This window comes from Protomyctophum parallelum, assembly GCF_964188405.1.
Source record: "Protomyctophum parallelum genome assembly, chromosome: 12".
In the NCBI taxonomy this organism is placed as follows: domain Eukaryota; kingdom Metazoa; phylum Chordata; class Actinopteri; order Myctophiformes; family Myctophidae; genus Protomyctophum; species Protomyctophum parallelum.
The window spans coordinates 8,014,496-8,039,649 of record NC_139712.1 but is presented as its reverse complement, the minus strand read 5'-3'; the positions used below and the strand labels follow the sequence as shown (position 1 = coordinate 8,039,649).

General features: G+C 42.7%; 1 protein-coding gene across 1 annotated transcript in view; it reads right to left on the bottom strand.

Annotated features, from left to right (window-relative positions):
• Positions 1 to 13,638: 13,638 nt before the first annotated feature.
• The window catches only part of LOC310867486 (uncharacterized protein), a gene marked incomplete at both ends in the record, with an annotated part of 25,932 nt that continues 14,416 nt past the window's right edge, over positions 13,639 to 25,154 (bottom strand). Inside the window, 3 exons of the mRNA XM_083777601.1 lie at positions 13,639 to 13,802; positions 14,275 to 14,447; positions 14,603 to 14,762. Coding sequence (XP_083633727.1) covers positions 13,639 to 13,802; positions 14,275 to 14,447; positions 14,603 to 14,762 — 497 coding nt within the window. The remainder of the gene's footprint in view (positions 13,803 to 14,274; positions 14,448 to 14,602; positions 14,763 to 25,154) is intronic.

Genomic DNA, 25,154 nt, shown 5'->3' with positions numbered 1-25,154 from the left:
TTTAAGTCCATGTTTGTGATGTCCAGAAATTAATCTGTTACCATTGTGAAGTCATACAACCTTTCCTAATTAGCATAATTCCCATAAATTATGCAAAAACGAGGTGAACATCAGCAAATTTCAACTTTGAAAGCTTCCCACAGACTCTAATGTGTATGTTTACAACTCCAGGAATTATTATCATCTTATAAATAAATCATGCAACCTATTGTCTCTGTAATAATTATGTAATAATCACACCAAAACCAGAAATAGTAAGTCTGTTTGCATGTCTAGAAAATATTCTCTTTCCATAACTAGGATATGAAACCTCCTTATTAGTGTAATTTGCATATATATATATATATATATATATATATATATATATATATATATATAAATCCAGTAAGACGCCTGAGGGTGAGAAGCGACCTCGCACTAAAGGGCTGCATGTGCTTTGGAATGGGGGGATCAGATCAACATATCCGCCTGGGTGATGGCAGACTGCTGCTGGGCATTGGGCAAGCACTGGTGCTTTGGCATGGGGGGGGGGGGGGGGGAGATCAACATATGGAGTGAATTATGTACCGGTACTTTATGTTTATTCAACTTTCAGCATGATCACAGGTTTTAAAAGACGGGTGTCATTAAAAACACTGAATTATTTTGCCGATTACAAATATAAAAAACTGGCCATATATGGAGCATGTCTTATCAGTGTACAGGGTTTGATGAGGTCAGATCAACATATGGAATGTCAGAACAGGTCAGCTCCATATATAGAGATCTAAGGGGGGCAGTGTCTTGAGTGTACAGGGTCTGATGAGGGCCCAGGTTGGGCCGGACCTAAATTATCGGGCCTGTTGAGAACCCCTGACTAGAGGGGGTGCATACTTAGTTTAGACTAGTCATTGGTAGGGTTGCAGATTTGGAACCGAGTCCATTTCAGACCCGCGGTTCCGACATTGCGGATCCGGTTCCATCGTTTTTGTAATAACGGTTCCCCAAACGGTTCTCATCAGTCATCATTTAGCTCCGCTGTGTCTGTGCATGCATGCATGCAGAGACAAGTTACTGGGGTGACGTCTACTATACTTGACATGAGTGAGTAGATTAATCTTGTGACTCGTGTAGGCGTATTGATTTTGAGATGTTACGCAAAGTGCAATAAATGCGATGCCATAGTAACCTGCAAAGGTCGTTGCAACTTGCACCAGTTGCACGTCCACATTGAGGAAACATCTCAAAATCAATCAACTATAGAGCCATGAATAAAATAAAAATCAATTTGTTTTTACAACTTATAAGCAACTCAACTGCTTTTGATTTGGCTCTAAACTAATCGCGCAACTGTTGAGAGCCCAGCCTTTAGGTGCATATATACCTCCATACATTGATTACTTTATAAACAGTTTGCAGAAAAAAGCACAGGAACATAGCCTACAGTTCAATTCAAGGTCTTCTAAGAGGATTTATAACCCAAGAAAGCACTATGGCTTGTTTCCATTAGGGTAACTGGTGTCCTTCATATTAAATTAATCTGAACATTAAAGACAACATTTGTCACCACAACAATATCATTATTGCAATGTGTACTGTATATTTAATGTACAGTACAAATTGCAACAATTATATTGTCGTGGTGAAGTTTAAATAATAGTGCCAACTCATAATTGTAAAGTGCAAATACAATAATTGAATTTGTGTTTATTAAGTAGTACTTGGTTAGGTTAGTTATAATTAAGCATAATATATGTCAGAAAAAAGGGGAAAGAAATAATATTAGGAACCGGAAACGTTAAGAGGGATCCGGTACAAACATATTTGTAAATTGTAAATGCCATTACTTTATTGTACAATACACAGGTTTTTAATTTAATTATTTCACTCCTAGTATGTAGGACTATTCTTTTTTTTTACACCTAAAAAAAATGACCTTAAAATTATAATTTCTGATACATTTCTTTGTATTTTTAGTTTGTGTTTATTTGATAGACAGACCGATCTGAGCAGATTGATGTTGTTTCACTACACTTACTGTTTGTATACATAACATAACACAACACATGATCACATTATACACTTACACAACACATATGAGGGCAACCTGAGTGTCTTCAGTTGGCCCAAGTTTCTTGTTGGTGTTAGATTTCTCATGCATCCTTTATTTTACCACTTTAGGATTCAACACTGCAACAAATAACTGAAAACAGCTTCCATACATTTATTAGTTCCAGTTACAGCATGTTTAGGCCTCCCCGTCCAAGGGCACAGAGCACCTGGTTCCCCATTTCCCTCTTCTCTCTGTCCTTCTCTAACTCCCATGCTTTATTCCACAAACATCAAACAGCCCATAGTGGGTCTAACCTAAAAACTGTGTTTACTTTTTCGATAGGATGTGTGTGTGTGTGTGTGTGTGTGTGTGTGTGTGTGTGTGTGTGTGTGTGTGTGTGTGTGTGTGTGTGTGTGTGTGTGTGTGTGTGTGTGTGTGTGTGTGTGTGAACAGCTTGCATGTAAAATGACCCTCCCCTGTCCCCAGAACAAAGGTCTTCCAACACCTTAAAGCAAGATGGCTGGCCCTTGGTCTTTCTCTATCAGAAGCATTGTTTAGGTTAAAACTAAGCAATTCTGATCCTGACTCCCATTTGGGCATGTCAGTAACTCAGCTTCTCTATTTAAACCCCTAGGCTGATCTTGGAGTTAAAGTATTCAATTATGACATACTTTGAGAGACATAATGTCAAAATATACAACAATATCATCATAGTCTGGCAGGAACCTAATATCTCCCCATTTAAACTTTTTGTTTTTTTTCTTGTAAATGTATGGACTGTTTTGTCATACAAAACAGTCTTCAACAATCAACAATTTTAGCTATTTTTGAAACATTTTGAAAGAGAAAGTAGTTACAGGTAAGTGTTTTTTAATCAGACATACTTATTTATCTGCACCTCTGCAGAGCCTCCTCCATCTTATTCTGCACATCCTCCATCTTCGTGGACCATTCCTCCATCAGCTGGTCTTCATCATCTGCAATGATAGCAGCGTAGCCCATGCGGGCGATGAGGCCGATGCAGAAGAGGATTTTGAGACGGGTGCAGAGACGCTCCATGGTGTGGCGGTCGCCCCCTGAGTGCCTCAGGTACACTTCCAGGATTGGTTGGCCGAAGAGTCTATGCGTGCCTACCACACCATCGTAGAGGGAGTGCAGGTTCTGGTCAGCGAGGTTATTGTTGTAGCTCTCCATAAAGTCTTACTGTCCCGGTACTTACATATTTAGCCCCATGCTCGAATGCCCCCGCCCCCCTGTCAAAAACAGCTAAAATCCCAAAAACGAAAGAAAGCAGCAAATGAAAGAAAACTAGAAAAAGTGCCCTTCCGGGCACAGGTCTCCACCAGGTTATCCACAGATCCGTGCAGTTAGAGGTAAAAACACTTTTCGGCCAGTTATAGCGCCACCTTGAGGCTGAGAAATTGTTCATGTGGCATTTCGTCCTCGGCCTAGTGGGAATGTGGGTGCACAATTTCACGGAAATCACGCGATGTGTTCATGATTTGCAGCATTTTGTTTGAAACTGAGCACTCCTGTGAACTTTGGAAGCCAATCTTAACCAATCAGGATGGAGTCTGATAAATCTGAAAGACCCGTTTCGTTGAATTGCTCTAGAGAGACTGTGTACCAATTTGCGTGATGTTTGGACAAAATCTGTAGGTGTACTGTGCAAAAACTTGTTTTGCACAAAGCGGCCTCCTGGTGGCGCTATAACAGGCCGTTCTGGAAAGTTTGGGGCAGAGGTTCATGGTTGGCATCCAGGGAGTGTGTGTGCAAAATATGGCATTGAAAAACTTGTTTTGCACAAAGCGGCCTCCTGGTGGCGCTATAACAGGCCGTTCTGGAAAGTTTGGGGCAGAGGTTCATGGTTGGCATCCAGGGAGTGTGTGTGCAAAATATGGCATCGACCGGGTTAACGGTGGGCGAGATTAGCTGTTCACGGACACACGGACACACACGCGGACACACACGCGGACGGACGGAGTGCAAAACATACTCTCCCCACATGCCTTCGGCCTGGTGGAGACAATGAACACTCATCTTTTACTTTCTCTAATAACAACCTAAAACATGAACCTTGGTTGAAAAAAACTAAAGTTGTCTTTTTTAATTCTTGCCCTAATTGGTTCTCAAGCCATGTTTAGTTTCAGTTCAGTTCAGTTTGTTTGAAGCTGCTGATGTTTAGGTCGAGATAGTTTAGCATTATTATGTGAAGTTGTATTTAATACAAATTGTTGGTGCTGGGGGCTATACTGTATATATGTTTGTAATATCATGTGTTTAGGTTTACTGTCAGCTAGGGCCCAGCTGCATGTCTGGGAGAAAGTGTGCAGGAGATCAAGTTGCTGTTGTAATCACACACACACACACACACACACACACACACACACACACACACACACACACAGTACCCGGCTCCCATGTGATGTAGCTCTCTGTTTTGATTGATTGATTGAAATATGTATTAACAGTTTGCAGAATTACAGTACATTTCAAGCACAAACTCAATACAAAGACTGTTAACTGTGAGTGGACGACCCAATTAAGCATTACACTTGTTTGCAACAGGGTCCACCTTGTTCAATTCATCAAAACATTTAGAGACATACAAATAGACACTTCTATGTAGTTAAAGAACAGAACAGGAATTCATCATATAGGAAGCACAAAGGGAAAAGATACATATACAGTGAGGGGAAAGGGGGGGGGGGGCGATGGGGGGGGATTCAGATTTTACAGAGGCCAGTTTCAAATTGCAGCCATCCGTAGTTGCCCTTTGAGAGCGGTTTTGAAGGAGTCAAGGGATTCACATGTCTTAATGACTGTTGGTAGGGCGTTCCACATTTTGGTGGCATAGGAGCGAAAATAATTTGGGTTTTACATGGTTTGTTGCACTCCCTCTGGTGTTGTGGGTGTGGACTTTGTTTACATTAAGGAAGTATTTAGACAGGTACATGGGTATCTTGGTGGTGTATCGAATCTTGTGGACCAGACCCATTGCAAGATGGTCGTCGACCCTAAGCCATCCCAGCCTGTCAAAGTGGGCAGGGGTGAGGTGGGTTCGGGGGGTGAGGCCAAGAAGGAGCCTGACCAGTTTGTTTTGGGAGGTCTGGAGCCTTGTTTTAAGGGCCTTTGAGGTGCTGTGGTACCAAGAGGTGGATGCATAGTCAAAGAAACCTTGTACGAGGGCTCCTGTTAAGGTCTTCAAGGTGTTTTTGTTGACCAGTGAGGAGATCCTGTAAAGGAATCTTGTTCTTTTTTTTTTTTTTAAGATATTTTTTGCGGCTTACGCCTTTTATTGATTTTTGAAGGGACAGACAGTAGGCTGACAGGAAACGGGAGAGAGATGGGGGGATGACATGCAGTAAAGGCCGTGTCGGGTCCGGGAGTCGAACCCGCGGCACACTGCGACTGGATTACCAGTCCGGTGCCCAGACCGTTACGCTACGGCCTGGGCCTGGAATCTTGTTCTTTGATTGACTTTTTTGATTACGTTGGTGGCCATTTTATCACTGGAAAGATTGGCCTCCAGGATGGAACCTAGGTAGGTAATTTGATCTTAGCGTGTGATAATATTGTCATCCACTCTAACCAAGAAGCCATCTGCCTTGCTGAGACTACTATTTGATCCGAAGAGAATGGATTCAGTTTTTCCCAGGTGTAGGGATAGTTTGTTATCAGCGAGCCAGGTGCAGATTCTACCGAGTTCAGAGCTGAGGGTCTTTTCTGTACAGTTGGAGGGGGGTGGAGCATCTTGTAAACAGAGCGGTGTCACATTGCATCCTATATCTTGATTGTGTATTAATTTGTATGGTATGTTTATCCTTGTGTTGCATTGTGTTTTTATTTAGTTATGCCTACAATTTAAAATGTAGGCATTTAGCAGACGCTCTTAATCTATCCATTGTTGTAGTCAGTGGCATTTCCAGCATTATTATTTTTTAACTAATTTTTTCAGGTAAAAAAAAAAGATACAGCAAAAACAACATACATTATAACAATGATATCAAGGTTCGGGGAAAGATGATTCATACAGATGTAACAGTTTTTCTTTTTTTTGGCTTTTAACTATAACATTTTGGGCAGGCTCATTTTCATGTTATCCATTGACAGGTGGGGGAAGGGCAGGGCGTGAGGCTCCAGGGGGACATTGGGGAATCTGCACGCTCTGGCGTCTAACTCGGGTCTCCCAAATGAGAAAGTACGGATGACTGGTCCGAATCGGACTCCGCTACAGGAGAGAATTAAAATTATTTTAGGCTCATTAACAAGAGACAATAAGAAATGTGTTGCCTGTCTGCTAACACACAGACACACCGCTCTACAACCCTTTTAATTGGAGTGAGTGAGTGAGTGAGTGAGTGAGTGAACTTGGAGGAGCTGGTTGAGGTGGAGTCGTTGTCATAGTCATGAACTATAATAGAGCAAATTGGAAGTGTTAATCACAAAAGGGAGGCTGAAGAAAAGTGAATGACGTGTAGGCTCACTCAATGACTCCACACCCACCACTGATGTGACGTTTAGATCACAGTTTAATTTGTACAGGTTGTGTAGGCACGTGGTTTCTATAGTACAAGAAATGAGAAAATACACAGCATATTTATAGACCGGTAATCAGTATACAATCAAATGTATCAACCAAAAAGCACTGATCTACAAGATCTCACATAATAGGCTTTGAATGGTAAAACTCTAACAGCAGTGTCAAATCACAAAATACAGACAAGGCATTTTAGATCGAACATAAGCATGAAAACATCACCTTTGCATAACCAAACACACTGTCAGGACGCACATCCTCTCACAACAACTCTGCAGTGAAGAATGAACTGGTACTTGCATACTGTGTGGCTTGATTAACTGAATGAAATACACCTGCTGGTGTCATAGTGACCTAATTAACTCGACAAACTTCACCTGCTTGTGAAAGCCACCAATCTAGGAGGGGGGAGGGGTGAGTGTGGACTAAACTGTTCTGGCCTTTGTGTCAACTGGAATAGAGACATTTATAATTTTGTTAGGCTTTTTACACACACGCACACATCAAACTGTGAAAATAGCTGATCTATGCTCACAATACCATTAGGCTTCCTGGCCTTTTTTTCCACCACAGCAGCAGGCTAAACACTGAAACATTATTTGACTGTAAAGCTATAGCCAATAAATGTATTTGAATTGTACATTGTGAAGTCAGTGTGGCATACTCCTTGGCGTACTCCCTAAAAGGGCACCACAGATTTCCTGTAGATGTAGATATTTAATGTCATAAACACTTTCTGTACTGACGCTACCATACACACACATACAGCGAGAGAATATTACATTTGTATTGTATTTCATATCTATATTAAAATAGGGAAATTTAAACAAACCTGCACACAAAGCACAAGCTAGTCTAATCAGACTGACTTTGCACAATTTCATCTTCATCATGTTAGATCTGTTGGAAGATAAGAATAGAATATATTTTTCATTATAGACACTTTCTCTGCACACACAATTTACAATTTACAATTTAGGCATTTAGCAGACGCTCTTAATCCAGAGCGATTTAGGGCCGATTCATACTCCTATTTTAGAGCCGAATAAAAGTCGGTTCGGTGCTGAAGAGCCTACAATTTGACGTCATTTGAGGTTCGGGGGGGCGGGTACCGTCCTAAAGTCGGCTCTTCGGTGCTACTGAAAATTTCTGACGAGCCGAAATCATTTCGGCACTACAGCGCCGAAACAGCGGTAAAATAGGAGTATGAATCGGCCCTTACATTTAAGCAAGAACAAAAGCATGGGAATACATCACATAAAAGCATTTATCATGAAACATGCGTAAGCTAAGAAGGTAACAGTGGAATATCTATATGATGAAACTATACATACACTATACATAATAAACTATACATATTCACTACTATGCTATACATATGTACTATGGCGTGCTATGACTATATACAATACAAATACACACACACACACACACACACACACACACACACACACACACACACACACACACACACACACACACACACACAAACACACAAACACACACGCACACACACACACACACACACACACACACACACACACACAGTAACACAGTAACAATGCATATCTTCCTCAGTGACATACATACATCTTGGAACCACTATGCTGTCTGTAAGAGTGCCGAGCGGCCAAGGCAATAAATGAGTGGAGACCTGCAGTCCAGGGCACCTACAATACGGCTTTATTTCTTCCATTTTTTCCTCAATCACTTTTACAGTCTTATATTCAATGAAACCTGTCATCACCCGGGTCAGAGACAACTGACTGCCTTTTATAGGGTGCATGGGTACCCATTACCTGGTTAGCCCATACCATTCCCCAGGTAACAATAACAATATTCACACAATGCCCTTTTATATAAACCTACTACATGTATATGCACCCTCAATACCTATTCACAGTTAGCATTTAGCATAGAAATATATACACAACCCATGCATGATTACATTCATTATAGTCCTCCCCTTCTATCAATTTCTCCTGGAACTATAACAGGGGTGACTTAGCCATGGTTCATGACTCTCGTATTCATACGAGAGTCATGAAGAAACTTCACCCTGTTTTTTGCGCTCGCTGCATTTACAAGATTTCCGTATATATAAAATTCAGATTTCAAATATAAAGTACTCACAATTTGTCCCACGGGTGTTAGTTAGTAGCAGCTCCAGCGATTAGAATTTCTGCATCCCGCGTTGTTTAATAAAAAGCATTTTTATCCGAGGTGTTATTTTGCCATTGGCTTTCAACTACGCGCCCCTATCGGTCGGGAGGAGGGTGGCACTCGGTGTGTTCGATATAGGTACGCTGACCGCCCTGCCAATACAGACTAATAGGCGAGTGCGCTCCCGGTGTGCAACTGTGGATTTCCCAAACGAACCCCGTTTGAAAAAAGTAGCCGGGGAGCTCGGACAAAAATGCTTTTTATTAAACAACGCGGGACGCAGCAATTCTAATCGCTGGCACTGCTACTAACTAACACCCGTGGGACACTTTGTGAGTACTTTATATTTGAAATCTGAATGTTTATATATACGGAAATCTTGTAAATGCAGCGAGCGCAAAAAACAGGGCAAAGTTTCTGCATGACTGTCATGATAATCATCACGGCAGTCATGTTCCAGGGCTAGGGGTGACTATACCATAGACTGTAAAAACATATGGACGAAGCGTTCTCCGGGTCTGATATGGACGTAAAATGAAGCCAGTCAGTCCTTGTATTGTAAATCGCCATCTTTCTAGATCAGTTTTGGCCCAGCTGGCTATTGGCTGGCCCAGACAACGAGGCGGGACTTCCCCGCTTCTTCTTAGTTGGTTTTTATTTTGACTCGAACGGGGGATGGCTCCTGATCATAGACTGTAACGGTAGCCAGGCCCCTCAGAACATCCGCAACTTTATGGTATTTTTTTTAATAAATGGGACCATAATTTTCCAAAAAGAATAATATGACATGAGAAATGAGACTTTAAACTAGTAGCAGTAGACTGGAAGCAGAAAGTATTCATGACCATGTTTATTAAGGTAATACAGTCTAGGTGAAGTTGGGCCCAAATACATGGACCTCTATGGAGCTATGGGGTTTTTTTTGGCCCAATAACATTGCCACAACAGGCCATTATATGAACTTTCAGGATGTCCCGATTTTCTTAGTGGCTTCACAAAATATCTGTCTGACTGCCCCCCTGGCCTATACCCAGAGGGAACTCTTTTGCCCGAACACCACCCTGAAAGGAGGATGAGAATAAACAGAGGTAAGTTTAGACATCAGAGATTTACATTCCTTCTTCACAAGTCTTCTCATTATAATACTGGTCAATTAGAAAGTAATAAAGTATGCTGTCCTATTTATTCCTAAACTAATGTGCCTTTATATCTGTTCATTTGTAGGTGTATGAGGAGATCCGCCCCTTCAACGAATCACCGACCAAGGCCTATTCATAGTCTGGATTTCCGGTGGTGAGGTGACCACCGCTCCGGTGGTGAGGTGACCACCACTCCGGTGGTGAGGTGACCACCGCTCCGGTGGTGAGGTGACCACCACTCCGGTGGTGAGGTGACCACCACTCCGGTGGTGAGGTGACCACCACTCCGGTGGTGAGGTGACCACCGCTCCGGTGCTGAAATAACGTCGAGCGGTGGTGAGTAAAAACAGAGAGAAGGGCTGGAGCGGTGGCGGTGGTTTGCTCTTCACCGCGGCTCGTGACGTCATGTTGTAGTTCGGTGGTCACCCCACCACCGAAAATCCAGACTATGTATGAGCCTTAAGTGTCCTCCCTGCATAACCCTTAGCTTCAATAAATGCATTTGTTACAATATGTGTCCTTATTTACATTATACCATACACGTAGAATTGTGTTAGCGTATGCATTAGGGATAGTAACGGTAACGGCGTCCGCCGTTACACTTTCTTTAACCATCTTCAGTCCTTCTCCCTGGTCCATCTTCAGTGCAGTGCAAAGAGTGAATGAGAAACTTAGACTAATTGACTCATTTTAAAGGCCATATAAGGAGGACCCTCGGAGGGTCACCCTCCCTGTTCTCCACACAGCAGGAGGTTGAAAAGGAGATAACACGAAAGGCATCGTGTGTGTTGTGACAACAGCTAGGAGCATTTCAAATTAAGTAAGTGGTATTTCCTGCTACAGTGCAGTTTTTTCAAAGGCAAACACAAATCTAATTTGTATAGCGACTCTTATTGACAATAATACAACTGTTATGATCAGTAGATCAAAGGGCGACCAAAAGCTCACCTTTCCCTCTTTCTATTTGGCAGGTGAAGTCTTAGAGGTGGTAACAAAGTTTTAATACTTGGGGCACATAATCAGGGAAGATCTATGTGAGTGTTGTAAGCTATATGGGCAAGCCAACATGCTGGCACAAAAGTTTCATATGTGTACAGACAATGTTAAAATAGCACTTTTTAAAACCTACTGCACTCCACTTTATACAGCTCACTTGTGGTGCCGGTATAGCAATGCAAAATTGAAAAAACTTCAGGTGGCATACTGTATAATGATGCTTTTCGAATCTTCCTGAAACTCCCAAGATGGTGCAAGTGAAATGTCTGTGACTAGTAATGTACCTACCTTTCATGCTATACTGAGTATGTTTAGATGCATATGTAGACTGAAGGAATCAAATAATGTATTAATTATGGCCTTAACAGGGATCACACAGAGTGATGCAATATTTTCCTCATGTTTCTGCAAACACTGGAGGCAATGTTTATATGTTTTATAGCCTGATACATAGGCTACCTCTGTGCTGTTGTTTTTTGTGTTTTGTTTTTTACTGTCTTGTTTTTCCTTGTTTGTATATGGATCCATTGTGTCTGAAATAAAGTTTTCAATCAATTACCCACAGTTTGAATAGTGTTGAATTAAAGCTGCAATTAATACACAGGCCATTCAGAAAAAATAACATTCAACTAGGGTTATCGCACAAGGTCGGCACAAATTGAATTGATGCAATTTAAGTATTTTATTATTCCAAGGGATTGGCCATGCTGTGTACATTGTAGGCCTACAACAGTCCATAGTTGATCATTGACATATAAATAAATAATAAACAGTGAAAACAAGAATATACAAAAACCTAATATACAGTCAAATACAGTAATGAAGTTCATCACTGCGTCTCATCAAGGAAAAACATATATCAACACAACCTTTCAGCAGGCACAAACAGGCACAAACAGGACTTTCACACCTGCGAAGTGGGAGGGAGAATCTGTCGTTTCCCGCAGTAGCTCCAGTACCCTGTTATCTCTAGGTTGATGGATGGGGTGGGAGGAGGAATGAATCAGGATAGTTTCCAGCTTAGTAGTTCTGGCCATAACAGGCTGGTAGAACATAAATGTAACATTCCGTTACACTGAGGCTAGATGAACTAGTCTGTTGCTTTGCACTGGTTTCTATTCACTTGACCTCCACACCGCCTTTTCTGAATCCAACACAGTGCAATTCTATCTTTGCATGTATGCTGCATTTGCTTTCATGTTTAGCTCACTCTCTAGAAGTCATACTGAATACTATACAGCTTAAAATGTTCCTTTACCATGCAATAACACCAGGTTTTTAAACCCATTTCGACCTGAATGAGCAGATTCTACGAATGTCTTCTGAATCCTAACAGTGTTCAGAAAAATCACACTTGTGTTAAGTGAGGGTCGTTATTATCATCGTACATCTTTGTGACGTAACGTGTGGATTTGCTCGTCCACATAGGACGTACATTCGCCATTCATTGTCAATGTGAATTTAATGTTTGTGTAAGACATAAATCTATACACTAATAGCTGAATACAGGAGCGGCTGGAACCCCCTCAAAATGGTATGTCAGTGGTTCTCAACCCTTTTCATGTCAAGGCCGCAATTATGGCACAATGTATTAATTAAACACAGACCCCCATCTCACAATATGCTTTTGCAGGGCCTCCCCAGAGGCAAAGATGTGAGTTAAAACATATGCTGTGAAAGAATACTGTATATTCAAATATTTGCACACATTTTCAAAATAAAAAAGCAGATCTACAAGCTCGTAGCTCATAATCTAATATTGTGGTAGTTGTAGCATACCGTTAACATAATTGGAGCTTGAAGGAAGTATAACCCCAATCTATGTAATTGTCATGTTATTATGAAATATCACAATGCCATCATCTGGCCGTGCTGTGTACAGTCAATCATCGTATTAAACACAGTATGTTATAGATGACACCTCCATAATAAAACATGAACAGCATGTGAATTATGGCCATGAATGGCCATGTACTTCTTGAAACACTTGTGTCTTAAATTAACTCTTCAATGTTACTGTGCACTGGCAACATCCATTCAGTTGAATTACAGTCCTTCACTAATAATCAAAGTCCCTCTTGGTTCTGTACAAGGCAAGCTCTGAAATTCCCCTCAGGGATCAATAAAGGTAAGCCAGCACAACGCCTATTCAGAATACAATAAAGTACAAATTCATGTTTGCATGTGAGATAGATGAATGTGGTTTCATGTTTTGCACAATCTCTGGAAGTCATACATATAGTGAATATGACTTACACACAGTCCACAGCCCTGGGGCTTTTCAAATGATTGAGCATTGGTTTAACAAGCAACAACAACACAGATTCTTTAAATAGCATTTTCTAATGTTTTGGGGCAGCTATACCGCTACTCGATAACAGAATTAAACCTTGAACTAAAACAATAAATTATAACCACAATCACAGTTATTGTGAAAGATCACAACTCCCCCCCGCCCATCGTTCAAAGCACTTTTTTAACTCACTGATGCCTGTGTCCCTATAGCGATGACACCAGTTACACAAGTAGCAGTGTGCATTGCCCTGGAATGAACCGATGTTAGTCTGGTGTCTCTTCTCAGACCTGCCTGCCATGGATGCTCCTACGCAGCATAGCTCTGAGCGTCCTCGACACACACAAGCCTCCATACCTCTTCAAGGTCTCGGTCCACATGGAGGGGAACAGGAACTATATACAAGAAGAACGTCCATGACCACCCAGCGAAGTGACTCAGTGTCCTATGCGCACATCACCACTAATAGCGTCTCTCATTTCTGCCAGCCACTGTGATGCACTCTTCCCAGGGTGCAGCGTAGGGAGGACACAGAGGCCCAGGGCAGAGGGGGAGTACAGTACGTGGCCCAGGCGTCTGTGTCGGGGGGCAGTGGGGCAGGGCAGCTGGCAGAATGGGCGCTGGGGTGGGCCTTCTTTGCTGGGTGGCCAGGCGTGTAAAAAAAAAAAAGAAAACAAAAGAAAAGAAAACAGCAGGGCTTGCTGGCTGGCCCTTTGTCGGTCTGGCTGGGTGGGTGGCTTCACTCTGCATAAACAAAAGGTTTACAAATAGATGAGAGACAATGTCACACATATTTGTGATTAGCTGTTTTTATACCAAACACATTGAAGAGAGGACATTATGGACAAATTAAGACAACTTACTTTTAGTTTTAGGCTCAGCAGCCCTCTTCTCAGCCAGCCATTCCTCCACCGAGCGGCCTCCGGTCCTTGAGCAATAATGCTCGTTTTTGTAACGGCTGTGGCCATTCTCTTTTGATTTGACCAGGTCACAGCTTTTACAAATCATGGGTTTGTTTTGTCGGGGCACTTTCCCAAGACCCAACCCACTGGCTCTGTCCTTCTCAAACTCCTCCATCCTCCTCTTCCTACTGTGGAGGGTGGAGGCTGACACTGGAGGCTGAATGGAGGAGCCAGGGGTGGACACTGCTGGCTGAGTGGAGGAGACAGGGGTGGAGACTGGAGGCTGAGTGGAGGAGACAGGGGTGGAGACTGGAGGCTGAGTGGAGGAGACAGGGGTGGAGACTGGAGGCTGAGTGGAGGAGACAGGGGTGGAGACTGGAGGCTGAGTGGAGGAGACAGGGGTGGAGACTGGTGGCTGAGTGGAGGAGACAGGGGTGGAGTGTGTGTGTGTGTGTAACAGCAGTAACAGCAACATCAGCTACTAAGATAGTAAGAAAGAGTTTCACACTGAAAAATAAATAGTAGTACTACTCTTACCTCTGCGCCAGAGGGAACAGGGGCATCCCGAGGAGGAACAGGCTCTCCTGGCCCCTGAGGACGGACAGGCTCTCCTGGGCCCTGAGGACGGACAGGCTCTCCTGGCCCCCGAGGACAAACAGGCTCTCCTGGGCCCTGAGGAGTGGCAGCTGAGGATGCCCTGGCTTCTTTAAAGGACAGACTCAGTCACTCACTGACACACTCAGACACTCTTTCATGTGGAGCTCAATCTCCATGAGCACAGCAAGAAAGCGTGTTATACCTTATTACACCGTGAGGCCAACATGACAATGTGTTGATTTGCATTTAGCCTCTAGGTACTATGTTAGTGAAATGAGAAATGGCCCAGCATGGGGACAGAGAGTGATGAGTGGTGAATGAGGGTGAAAACAATTTACTATTAGTTTTGGTTGGATGTGCTATAAAGACGGTGCCTCTTAGACAAAATGCCACACAGCTACATGTAGTACAGTGCAGGGAACTACTCTAAGTCAGTGGTTTCCAAACACTTTAGCCCGTGACCCAAAAGAGAAAAATTAGTGAAAACAGCAGATCTGCAAGCTCACGATGCGGCGCAAAACTTGTAGATCAGCTATTTTCACTAATTCTTAAACATTTGATTTGTAATTTAGGGAGTGTCTTTGATCTTTTTTATTTATTCATAAAATTACTGTGATAAAAATCATTGTAATATATAAATTGTACAAAGGAACCCATGAGAATGTGCCCCCAGCACACAAATGGGTTCCGACCCAGTGTTTGGGATCCACTGCCACAGTTTGATTGCATACTTTAGTAGGCAGAAATGCAACAGTCCAAGCATCGTAGCCCATAATAGTGCATTCATTATTAGAGCACAAAAGCTAGAATGAAGAGATGACTAAATGACATGGTGGAATCAGCCACATTAAATCAGCCACATCAATTTCCCAGAGGAGTAAAAAGCTGTGCAGCTACAGATGACTAACCAGATGGATTACCAAACTTACCTTTCTGTTATCCCTACTGATATTACCTTACCACAATCCATGTTATCCATTGACAGACAGCTAATAAATATAGATGACATTAACAGGCATTGTTATAAAAACTATATGCATTTATTTATGTGTGGGGTGTGTAAGTGTGTGTGTGAGTGTGTGTGTGTGTGTGTGTGTGTGTGTGTGTGTGTGTGTGTGTGTGTGTGTGTGTGTGTGTGTGTGTGTGCGTGTGCGCGCCCTCACCCAGAGCATCAAACTGATCCACTGCAGCGACCAAATCTCCATCCTCTGGATCCATGACAAGTGATGCCGATCGTGCTTGGAAAAAACAGAAATAACAATTACAATTTGCAATGTACAACATAGGCATTTAGCAGACACTCTTAATCCAGTGCACCTTACGATAAGCAATGACAACATAAGATAATCACATGGTAATACATGAAATAATATTATAGTAAGTAAGTAAGTAAATCAAGGGCCTATCATTAGTCTGACAGTAGAAAATCCAAAAGATCAATACAACTACTAGAAACAAAATTTCAAGAAATTTTACTGGGTGCCTGAAGCTCGCCAAGTCTGTGCAGCATTTGAGCCACGGACCACCATTTGATGACATTTAGCCTCTCAGAAGGGTCCATTTGGTTACATGTGAGCCAGGTCTCTCCATTGACTTTCAATGAGGTATTTTGTCTTAGTTCATTGCGCATTACGTTGCCACCAACATTCTAATGCTAACATGCTAACATGCTAATACTAACATGCTAACATGCTAGCATGCTAACATTTTAATGCTAACATGCTAATGCTAACATGATATCATGCTAAAATGCTAACATGCTGCTAACATGCTAATGCTAACATGCTAATGCTATCATGCTAACATGCTAATGCTAACATGCTAATGCTATCATGCAAACATGCTAATGCTATCATGCTAACATTCTAATGCTAACATGCTAATGCTATCATGTTAACATGCTAATGCTAACATGCTAACATGCTAATGCTAGCATGCTAATGCTAACATGCTAACATGCTAATGCTAGCATGCTAATGCTATCATGCTAACATGCTAATGCTAACATGCTAATGCTAACATGCTAACATGCTAATGCTATCATGCAACATGCTAACGTTAACATGCTAATGCTATCATGCAAACATGCTAATGCTAACATGCTAATGCTATCATGCTAACATGCTAATGCTAACATGTTAACATGCTAATGCTATCATGCTAATGCTAACATGCAAACATGCTAATGCTATCATGCTAACATTCTAATGCTAACATGCTAACGCTATCATGCTAATGCTATCATGCTAACATGCTAATGCTAACATGCTAACATGCTAATGCTAACACGCTAATGCTAACATGCTAATGATAACATGCTAATGCTAACATGCTAATGCTATCATGCAAACATGCTAATGCTAACATGCTAATGCTATCATGCAAACATGCTAATGCTATCATGCTAACATTCTAATGCTAACATGCTAACATGCTAATGCTATCATGCTAATGCTATCATGCTAACATGCTAACATGCTAATGCTAACATGCTAATGCTAACATGATATCATGCTAACGCTAACATGCTAATGCTATCATGCTAATGCTATCATGCTAACATGCTAATGCTAACATGCTAATGCTATGCTAACGCTAACATGCTAATGCTATCATGCTAACATGCTAATGCTAACATGCTAATGCTATCATGCTAACATGCTAATGCTAACATGCTAACATGCTAATGCTAACATGCTAATGCTAACATGCTAACATGCTAATGCTAACATGCTAATGATATCATGCTAACATGCTAATGCTAAGACGTCTGAGCTGTAAGGGTCCATTTGGTTTCGTTCAGGGGGGCGGCCCGGTTCCGGCGAGCCGCCCTGCTTCTGAAACGGTCGAGAAATGACAGTTACGTGTTTCCCCGATTTTCTCCATTGACTTTCAATGTGTGTGTGTGCGAGTGGTGGTCAACTTGGTCTAAGTGCATGGAGCAAGTTTCAAGACTGTAGCATGTTGCAAACAAAAGTTATAGCTGTGTAAAGGCCAGCCAATAGGAATACAGAGGGGCGGAGCTTAAGCAATTAAGCCATTACAGCTTGTTCCTCTTGATGGTCTACGTCCATGTACCAAAATTTGAGGCTGTAGCATGTTGTAAGCAATAGTTGGAGCTGTGTAAAGGCCAGCCAATAGGAAGACAGGGTTTGTGTGTGTGCGTGCGCGTGCGTGTGCGTGTGTGTGTGCGCTCAGGGGGGCAACCCGGTTCTGGCGAGCCACCCCGCGTCTGAAACGGTCGAGAAATGACAGAGTTACGTGTTTCCCCGATTTTCTCCATTGACTTTCAATGTGTGTGTGTGCGTGCACATGTGTGCATGTGCGTGCATGTGCGTTCGTGTGTGCGCGTGTTTGAGAGGTGGTCAACTTGACCTTGAATCATTAACAGTATCAATTTCACCTTGGCTAGGGCTAGTCTATGCGAATGCAAACACTATTGAAAGTTAAAACCACACTGATTCAGTGAGAGAACGTATGTCCGAACAAATTGCTTTATCGCAAAAAGTAAACGTCAAATGCGATTTTTGTTTTCGCCGTGAGTGACCCGAGACATTGAGGTACGCCGTGTGCGATCGTGGTATTGGTACGATAAAAAACGTGGTTATGAGAGCGAGTTAAGAAATTGTGTTTGTGATGAAAAAATTGCTGACTCATTCTGGCATTTAACATGGAGTTGTATGACACATTATGATGGTACACCTGTCGCTTTCAGGGCTGTAGTTCACGTACCGTATGAATCTGGGCTGTGGTTGTGACATTGGGTGAAAGAGGACGAGTGTGGCTACAAAATTACCGAAACCCATGCGTGTAAAGTTAATATTTTGGCCGTGAGGACGATTTGTTCGGAGAATTTCGCTACAGTCTTCACAATGTCTTGTCCCTCTGACCCGCTCTCTCTCTGGGCGTGCGACACTGCAAGTCGAGATTTTTGCTCAGACCACACACACTTTGAACTGCGGTAGCGGGCAAACCGTGCAACGTATTCGAATTCCGTCTGAACCACAACAAAGTCGATGGCCTCGTGTGCTGTTTGAGGTTTAAATCGTGTTTCTACGTAACAGTATGGCAGAGCAATGTGGCTCCAAAGTAACGTGTCGTTTTCTGTTTTTACCCGCGTTTCCCCATTGACTTTGCATGGGGCATTTTTCGCATCGTTTATTGCGAATTACGTCGGCACGGTAACCCGAAACGGAAAGAAAAGCACAAGCACACCATTCCCGGCCGAGCCGCACGTTTCGATGTATATATTGTGGGGCTTTGGTAAACCGTGCGGCCGGCCGTAGACGTCGAAGTTTCGTGTCTGAATAATAATAATTAAGTATTGGTTGCGGATTTCAACCTGTGTTTCTGCCATTGCATGGCAGGCACCCAGAATTACAGGTAGTTAATGTAACTGCAACCACCCAGTGGACAGGACAGCTAGGGAAAAAGTAGGCTACACAATTTGAAACACACCCCCTGAAATTATATATTAACATTATATAAAACAATTATATAAAACATTAACGTATAAAGTAGTGATCTTAATCTCTTGAGCACCAACTGGTGGAGCACTGTTCCTGTTTCTGATCCTTTCTAACAGCTATTGTCACACTGTTCACTGCTCGTAATGGTTCATTTAGCACTGAAAGGGTTTATGATCACTAGGCCTAATGGGGTCAATTAGATTGAACAATGTCATTGATCTCTACATGGAAAAGTTATGTCTGTGTGATGCTGTGATTTGTCATTGGTATATCATTCTGAAATATGTTTGTTCGACTAAATTTCAACATTTATTTTTGTTTTAAATGTTTTCTGGCAAAACTGTTATGTGCTCCTACATTGCAATGTGTGTTATTGTCTTCCAACGTGTATTTCATGTCACTGTGGCTGTGATTGCCACACGCAGTACTTTACATTTATTTGTGACTGCACCTAACATAATGTAACAAAGAAATATAAAGAGAATAATGTGTCACTACATGCCACTATGCTAAGAAATGACCATTTGGAGAAAATAAATTCATAATAGAAATATTCAATATTCATCATGACTAGGTAGGTTTGTTTTAGTCATAGCTAACACTAGATTTCATATAAAGCATGGACAAAAATAAGATGTGAATCTAATCTACAGTAAATATACAGGTCAAATTACATTGACAAAGATTGAGAATAAATTAATATTGGTAATGGATTCTCTATCTGCAGCAAAATGTAAGTGGAACATACATTATATAGTATAATAATATGATGTTAATAATAAAAAAGGGTATTAAGGTCAGATGTAGAGATAAAGAATGCAGAAGATGTAATAAAAAGTTAGAAAAATGTCAGAATTTATACATTTACATTTGCTCTAACAGGCTCCAAAACAAGCCACCAACAAACTGACCCTGACTCTTGACCGGGTGAATAAGAAATACTCAAAATAACAGTTAAGTTAAGAGGGAGGGCAGAATCCATTTATTGCGACCGACTGTCGGTCGTTACGCACCGTCGGCCGGTCTTTTTATACGTCGGCCGGCCGGTGCGATGGGTCGGCCGGTCCGTATGTGCGTTGGCCGGTCAGTATTTACGTCGGCCGGTCAGTATTTACGTCGGCCGGTCAGTATTTACGTCGGCCGCTCCGTATTTATGTCGGCCGGTCTGTGTTCACGTCGGCCGGTCCGTATGTGCGTCGGCCGGTCCGTGATTAGGTCTTTCTTCATATTTTTTATTTCTGCTCTCGTTGCAAAAGATAAGTCCAGTGGAACACTTCCTTTTAGTAATGTATGGCTTCCGTAGTGTCGCGGTCTATGCTGTCGCCTCTCGATTTATTTCTGCATGTGGAAGTTGGTTCGAATCACGCTCGCGGCAGGCAATTTTTTTAATATTTAAAAAAATAGCCGTATGGAATTAATACATTATTTGATAGGCAGACAGGCAGGCAGGCAGGCAGGCAGGCAGACAGACAGACAGACAGACAGACAGACAGACAGACAGACAGACAGACAGACAGACAGACAGACAGCCTATCAAATAATTAATATTGTATTAATTCCATACGGCTATTTTTTTAAATATAATAATTTTTGCCTCCCGCGAGCGTGATTCGAACTAACTTCCTCATGCAAAAATAAATCGAGAGGAGACAGCATAGACCGCGACACTACGGAAGCCATACATTACTAAAAAGAAGTGTTCCACTGGACTTATCTTTTGCAACGAGAGCAGAAAAAAATAAATATGAAGAAAGACCTAATCACGTGACTTGACACATTTACCCCCGCACGCACGCACGCACCTCCCCTCCCGTATGTCTAACGTCCTGCGCTATCAAAGCCAGGAGGAGCGCTTATACCTGAGCGGCCCAGTTGAGGAGAGGAGATTTTAAAAAACGGCTATTTAAATAAATAGCCGTATGGAATTAATACATTATTAATTATTTGATAGTCAGCCAGCCAGCCAGCCAGCCAGCCAGCCCGCCCGCCCGCCCGCCCGCCCGCCCGTCCGTCCGTCCGTCCGCCTGCCTGTCTGCCTGCCTGCCTGGTGTCTGTCTGTCTGTCTGTCTGTCTGCCTGCCTGCCTGCCTGCCTGTGTCTGCCTATCAAATAATGTATTAATTCCATACGGCTATTTTTTTTAATATAAAAAATGTGATTCGAACCAACTTCCACATGCAGAAATAAATCGAGAGGCGACAGCATAGACCGCGACACTACGGAAGCCATACATTACTAAAAAGAAGTGTTCCACTGGACTTATCTTTTGCAACGAGAGCAGAAAAAAATATATATATGAAGAAAGACCTAATCACGGACCGGCCGACGCACATACGGACCGGCCGACGTGAACACAGACCGGCCGACGTAAATACTGACCGGCCGACGTAAATACTGACCGGCCAACGTAAATACTGACCGGCCGACGTAAAAACTGACCGGCCGACGCACATACGGACCGGCCGACGTGAACACAGACCGGCTGACGTAAAGACGGACCGGCCGACCCATCGCACCGGCCGGCCGACGTATTTCACGTCGGCCGCTAAAAATGCATTCGGACCGACCGGCCGACCTATAAAAAGACCGGCCGACGGTGCTTAGCAACGGACATGCCGGTCGCAAGAAATGGATTCAGCCCTTACTGGAATTTAAACAGTATGTTTTATCTGGTGTGTTTTAAGTTTGCTCTTTTGGGAGAAGTGTTGTCCACACTGATCACATCCATAGGGTTTCTCTCCAGTGTGAATTCTCTGGTGTGTTTTAAGGTGGGACGTTTGAGAGAAGTGCTGTCCACACTGATCACATCCATAGGGTTTCTCTCCAGTGTGAATTTTCTGGTGTATTTTAAGGTTGGACATTTGAGAGAAGTGCTGTTCACACTGACCACATCCATAGGGTTTCTCTCCTGTGTGTATTCTCTGGTGTGTTTTAAGATTTGCCATTAAAGAGAATCTATGTCCACACTGATCACATACATAGGGTTTCTCTCCAGTGTGTACTTTCTTGTGTCTTTTAAGGTGGGACAGTTGAGAGAAGTGTTCTCCACAGTGATCACATCCATAGGGTTTCTCTCCAGTGTGAATTCTCTGGTGCGTTTTAAGGCTGCCCATTGAAGTGAATCTATGTCCACACTGATCACATCCATAGGGTTTCTCTCCAGTGTGGACTTTCTGGTGTATTTTAAGGTGACACATTTGAGAGAAGTGTTCTCCACAGTGATCACATCCATAGGGTTTCTCTCCAGTGTGAATTCTCTGGTGCTTTTTAAGGCTGTTCATTAAAGAGAATCTATGTCCACACTGATCACATCCATAGGGTTTCTCTCCTGTGTGAATCATCTGGTGCCTTTTAAGGGCAGACATGTAATGGTAGCGTTGTCCACACTGGTCACAGCCATGCTGTTTTGGTTCAGCCAAGCTTCTATGTTCACTTACTGTTTGTAAGACATGGAGGCCAGACTGCTGATGCAACACTGGATTGGAAAATAAAGATAAAGGGATAAGAAAAATGTTGTGCCATTTGTTAGTATAAGAAATAAACAATTTTCCTGTGCATTTTAAGAAATGAAAAGTAACTATAAGAAAATATAGCAAATAATGATACAAGCATTTCCATTCACAAATTCACTGTGAGACAATAAGAAGCCAAATCTAAATTGAATTCACTCAATCTCATAGCAAGGTGGATAACCGGACTGTCGGGTCTCACACTCTGGTGACCCGGTTTCTGAGGGGAGCCCGGCGGCAGAACCCCCCCACGGGCTGTGAAACATCCCTCATGGTACTTAACTCTGGTCCTGGAAGCTCTCCGGCTAAACCGAGCCCCTAGAGCAATCGGGGCTGAAGTGGGCTTCAGTCAAGCTGGCCTTTCTTCTGGCAATGGCATCAGCGAAGCGTGTGAGCGAGGTTCACGCCTTATCGGTGAGTGATGCGTATATACACTGGAACTCAGACGGCACAGGGGTGGCACTTTGGCCTAACCCCTCATTCTTGCCAAAGAGATTGGCTTCAGACCACGCCAACCAACCAGGTAGAATGGCAGCTTATGACCCCTCACATCTGCAGGGTGATGCTGCTTCAATACTGCTGCTCTGCCCAGTAAGGGCTTTGAGGTACTACATACAGGCGACTGCTGGGTTCCGTCGCTCTGATAGCCTGTTCGTCTGCTATGGCGGGCACAGGAAGGGACAGACCCTGTCCAAGCAGAGGCTTTCAAAATGGGTTGTCATGGTGATTGAGGAGGCATACAGGTCAAGAGGCCTGCCACTGCCTCACAATGTCAGAGGCCACTCCACCAGAAGTGTTTCCACTTCCTGGGCGGCGCTACGAGGGGTTCCTCTGAGCGAGATTTGTGCTGCACATGGGCCGCACCGTGTACTTTTGCCCGGTTCTATAGGGTTAATGTAGCCGCAACTAAAGCAGTTGCGACTGCTGTTCTGGGGGTCCCTTAGGCCGTTCCCGGCAAGGTAAGGATTCCTCATGACTTTGTTGGTACTAGTCATCCAGTGTTAAGCACTGCCTCTGGCAGTCAGTAAGGATGAAATAGAACGTAAGTAGAACGTGTGTAACTATAGTTCTATGAATCCTGGATGGCTGCCAGAGTTCTCTGTCACTCGGAATCTCGCGAGAAGATTCCGCATGGAAGTCATTAGTGACTGGTGTGGCTTATGTGCGCTGACTACTGCGCTCCACGCCCACCGTCATCATGTCACATCCGTGACTTTGTTGTTATTATTTACTCAACCTGCACATACGTGAGACGGATATCATCCAGTGTTAAGCACTCATCCAGGATTCATAGAACCATAGTTACATACGTAACTTACGACTCTATCCATACAAGGTTTGAATCTTGTACCTCAATGCAGAGTAGTGGCTGGAAAAAGTATCAACAGATTATTTTTGACCACATTTTCCAAAATTGAACTTTGATGGTACGCTGACTGAATATGTGAGACGAGTTGAATGTTAGGTATTCTCCAGCAGGTTAGTTGTTAACTATGGAATTGCGCATTTCCCTGCTGTCACCAAGGCAGATATGTTGAACTGACCCACCATTCCAAAGCGCCAACGCTCACCCAGCAGTCTGCTGTCACCCAGGCGGATGTGTGCACGCAACCTGATGTCGCTTCGTCTTACTGGTACTGAAGTAGAATTAACTGCAAAGCTTATGTGAAGCCATTAATACTTTTACTGCCGAACTGTCGTCCCATTCATAATACATTTTGATCAAAGCAGGGGTCAATGCATCAACGCATTCACATATTAATGCTAAAATCGATAACCGATTCATATCGGTTCATCTTTACACTCTCAGTATCGACCCACTTTCACCAATAAAACAAATAAAGTGATTTAAACTTACTCTGAGCCAGGTGGTCTTCAGATTCCTGGTTAAGGTGGTCTTCAGGTTCCTGTTTAAGGTGGTCTTCAGGTTCCTGTTTAATAGAAAAGGTCGTGGCTGCAGAACTGATCGTCACCTGCAGACTGGACTCCACACACTGGCCTGGAATGAAGGAATACAATAAATGGGTGGGTGACGTGACATGGTGTCCCTGGCTGTCCTTAGTGTCACTCATGTATAAATAAGAAATATATTTGTCAAAAACCTTCTGAATATTGTGCAGGACATTATGGTCCATGTGAACATACTCAAGATTAAAACATTTCATTCCTCATTTCTTCAGAATTGTCAACCAAACACAGCAAAACTCATATGGTGCGACTGTCCTGGCCTTGTTTCTCAAAGTAGGAACTTAAATAAAACTAAGGAAAAAAATGCTAAAATTCTTTTAAAAAATCCATAAATATAATATAGATGTCTATTTGTGAGCCTAATCTTTTCAAAGTCCAAGCATAATGTTTTCAGTCATTTCTGATCAAAAATATTTTGTCCCCCAAACCAAAATCATATTGTGTGACACCATTTTGGGAAATTTCAACAGGCAATTGTTTACACACCCATTGGGATAGAGAGGTACTTCTTCAGTAAGGCTGTTCAGCACTTGCATTACAATAGCAT